We start from the raw sequence: 3375 nt of genomic DNA on the forward strand, positions 1-3375 counted from the left end.
AATTGTTTGATGGATACATCGAAAGGCAAAGGAGAGGCCAAGGCCTAGAGAGGTGTGGTTTATTCCTTAATTGTTTGATACGCATTATTGAGCCTAACTTTATACCATCGAATATTAGAAATAACTTTTACTCCATAATTGAAAACTACATCATTAGTTCGACTAAAGTTTGATTTCATAACATTGTAGATATATTACAACGATGGGAGTGTGGGATCATATTTAGAATGTGTACATGCTAACGAGCAAATATACCAGAACAGAATTCTACATTACATAAATATCTCCTCGTGGAGCAAAAACTTTGATATAGTAAAGCAAAAATATCCTGACGAACCCAAAAATATAACTTGTAATGAAAAGGAATTTTTTAAATAACTAACAGAGTAATTAAGTGAAACAGCATTAAGTTAAAGCCAATGAAAATTTTTAGCAAGAATAAGCTCACCTGGAACGACATCTGAGATGCACCCTTCCTTGGTCGGAAGATAGAAAGGTGAGTGAAACAAAAAAACATTGAGCAAAACATCATACTGATGACATTCCGTAGAAGATCTCCAACCATCTTCCACAGTAGAACACCATTCTTTGTAGTTATCAATAACTGGTCTTTCCAACATGTGACCTAGTGAACAACATTTACATTATAAATTCTAAGTGTAAGAATAACACCCAGCTCCATAGAGTTGAATGGGGGCTAGAAATGTTGATCTACACCCTTGCTGAGACTGTGTATCCCAATGCTTCATAATTGGTAGTAAGAAATCTTGTGATATTTAGCTTCACTAATCACTGAAGCAAGATTAGAGATTCCTTCATGCTATCAAACGAGTACTTCAGCATCCACTGGTTTTCTTACAGCTGAATATATAAACAGTGTGACGCTTCCGTCAAGTAACAGTCATTTAGGTGTTCTACCCAAACTCGAATTTTCTTGTTCCATAGAAATTATGCAAGCAAGGCGGTCATAAACCTGTAGTAACATTTTAGATTCTCAAAGTGTTTATACCATATGAACAATGACATTTTCAGAGATCCCTAAGAAAATAAAATTTCATGCTATAGCGTACAAAAATTCAACTTCAGAGAAGGAATACCTCAGAAAGCTTATTGTTCTTCTCGTCTTTCTTTGTGGAGGAAGGATCATACCTGTGCAACAATAGATATCCAGTTAAAAGCTTCTTTGAATGGTTAAGATGAATTAGCGTAGCACCATTAAGAGAATAAGGTATCATACCATTGCCGTGGAATCCCAGCTTCATCTCGAGCTGAATAGTTGTAGGGTCCTTTTAGCTCTACATTATACTCTTCTAACATGTCTTCCAAAGAAAATACAAGTTTAAGAAGCTCTCAGAAATACTGCTAGCAATAAATTCAGTCAGTACACGTATAAACTGACCTTTGAATGTAGAACAAGGAGCACGACCCATTTTCTGGCAGACTGAAACAAACCAATAAACACCAACAGCCACATGTGCAACTTCTTCATCAGCTATCTTTGCAACAATGTTTGAAGTCCTATGATCCCCAAAGCCAATCAGTTTTTTAACAAGCCGAGGTCCAGCATCTAGTCCTCTAGCTTCCTACTTTTTCCTCACAACAACAACGTGTACAAAAACCAAGGCAGTGTATGTTAAATAAGCAAAACATCACACAAGCATTAGCAATCAAATTTTGGCATTCTTATTCTATGAATTCTAAAATGTGTACCTGAACTAATGGGATCACTGCCAGGCGTGCAGTGATATTATCTGATGATTTCTCACATTCCCTCCACAGAAAATTATGAGCTGGCATGTCACCGTAGCTTTTCAAGAAGAAAATAATTGATGAGCTAGACTAACCAGAGTGCTATTTTTTCAAAGTAAAAGCGAAATCTACCTGAATCCAAGTTCTGCCAATCTCTGTGAACACCAAGAGAAATGACGACTCTCATCATCAGCCACATGAGAAAAATCAGCAAAGAACCCTTCACCAAGAAGCTCGCTGTATGGAGAAAACCGAACTACAGTATCCCATGCCAAATCAATAGCATTTAGCTCCACGTGAGCAAGATTATGAAGCATATAGGCATTGAGAGGCAAACCCGAGGTTTTTGGAGGTGGAATTTCTTTAGGCGAAACCTGAACCAACGATAGGAAGTAATTTAACTAAAAAAATGACAGTAAAAAGTCAGATTACCATCCCTCTGCATAAAATAGCCATTTCATTATCATGAACACTGCAGAAATCTTTCTCTTGATCACGTCCATCTCCAGCTCTAAGTTGGATACTTGAAACATTCCAGTCCGATGTCTATATTTAAAGATTTTCGTTGTAAACTAAAGTTCGAAGAATTTTTTTCTTTGTTGGGAAAATGTCGATACATGCATGTTGAGCACGAGTCTATTTGACTAAACATAGACACATAAACCTTTATGATTTACTAGTATGGCAAAAGATAAGGTCAAAACCATTAGGATTTAATCTTGAAAAAAGGAATAGTAAAAAATTTGGCTGGTTATATTCAGCTTAAGCAGTAGGCATGTCACTTCAAATTGTTCAGGGCATTATTCTTATAAAGGCTTGTGGATTGGGAAACCAGATCATCTCATCAATTCAAATTCCTCCTGTGACAATTTTCACTACATGGATAGTCTATAGTCGGAGCAACCTCAAGAATACAGCTACCACTTATCAGGTACTTAGCAGAACGTGAGGTTGGAGTTCTCTTTTGGCCTCAATTTGTAATTTTGATGCTTGTCCATCAAAGCTCTAATAGAATATCCACAACTATAATACTGTCTTCTCCTGAGTATTGTAGCTAACTGCACGATCCATTCACCAATATGAATTTTGAGAGTAAAATTAGATTAGATGTATGATATTTTTGTTTATACTGAATTCAAGTCAAGTCCATCATGAATAGGTTACAAAATGTATATAGAATCCGAATTTCACATTGCATTCGTAACCTAGAAATAAAATGATACATTTGAATTTGAACTGATTTTTTTATGAAATTCAATTCCAAGTTCCTATATCTTCAAGACGCTAAATATGTGATACATATCATCATAATGGGAGCCAAAAAACCTAAAGAAAATCCAATAATAACCAATACAAAAGACTAATGTTGATAAATAAATACAGTGTTGAAACTCATAAAAGAAGAAAAAAATTACCAGTTGGGGCTTGAGTGGGCGAGCAGGCCTAGGAGGTGCTTGAGAAACTCCAATAGGAAGACCTTCTCGGCGCCATTTATCGTAAGCAAAATGGGAAAGCTTTGACTTAGTAAGAGGGTCAGCAGTAGAGAGAACAACAGCACCCATTTCTGCTAACGAAGAGCAGGACGAGAGTAAAACCAGTGGGGGATCCGTACCCATACCCGTATCT

General features: G+C 36.5%; 1 protein-coding gene across 1 annotated transcript; it reads right to left on the reverse strand.

Moving 5' to 3' along the window:
* Positions 1–334: 334 nt before the first annotated feature.
* LOC111386088 (uncharacterized protein HI_0077) lies at positions 335–3369 on the reverse strand. The gene is made up of 7 exons (XM_023010518.1): positions 3165–3369; positions 1882–2123; positions 1711–1807; positions 1400–1583; positions 1238–1319; positions 1098–1149; positions 335–973 (listed from the first exon to the last, which is right to left on the reverse strand). The coding sequence occupies exons 1-7, from the start codon at positions 3363–3365 to the stop codon at positions 902–904; spliced, it is 930 nt and encodes a 309-aa protein (XP_022866286.1). The 5' UTR covers positions 3366–3369; the 3' UTR covers positions 335–901.
* Between the last annotated feature and the right edge of the window lie 6 nt (positions 3370–3375).

The sequence above is a fragment of the Olea europaea genome, unplaced genomic scaffold (genome assembly GCF_002742605.1).
Source record: "Olea europaea var. sylvestris unplaced genomic scaffold, O_europaea_v1 scaffold3418, whole genome shotgun sequence".
Lineage (NCBI taxonomy): Eukaryota > Viridiplantae > Streptophyta > Magnoliopsida > Lamiales > Oleaceae > Olea > Olea europaea.

Coding starts and splice junctions, on each gene's coding strand:
- LOC111386088 (XM_023010518.1), bottom strand. CDS start 3,365: ATGGGTACGGATCCCCCACTGGTTTTACTCTCGTCCTGCTCTTCGTTA. Junction 2,124..3,164: donor GCCCACTCAAGCCCCAACTG/GTAATTTTTTTC, acceptor TCGTTGGTTCAG/GTTTCGCCTAAAGAAATTCC. Junction 974..1,097: donor AGAACAATAAGCTTTCTGAG/GTATTCCTTCTC, acceptor ATGTTACTACAG/GTTTATGACCGCCTTGCTTG.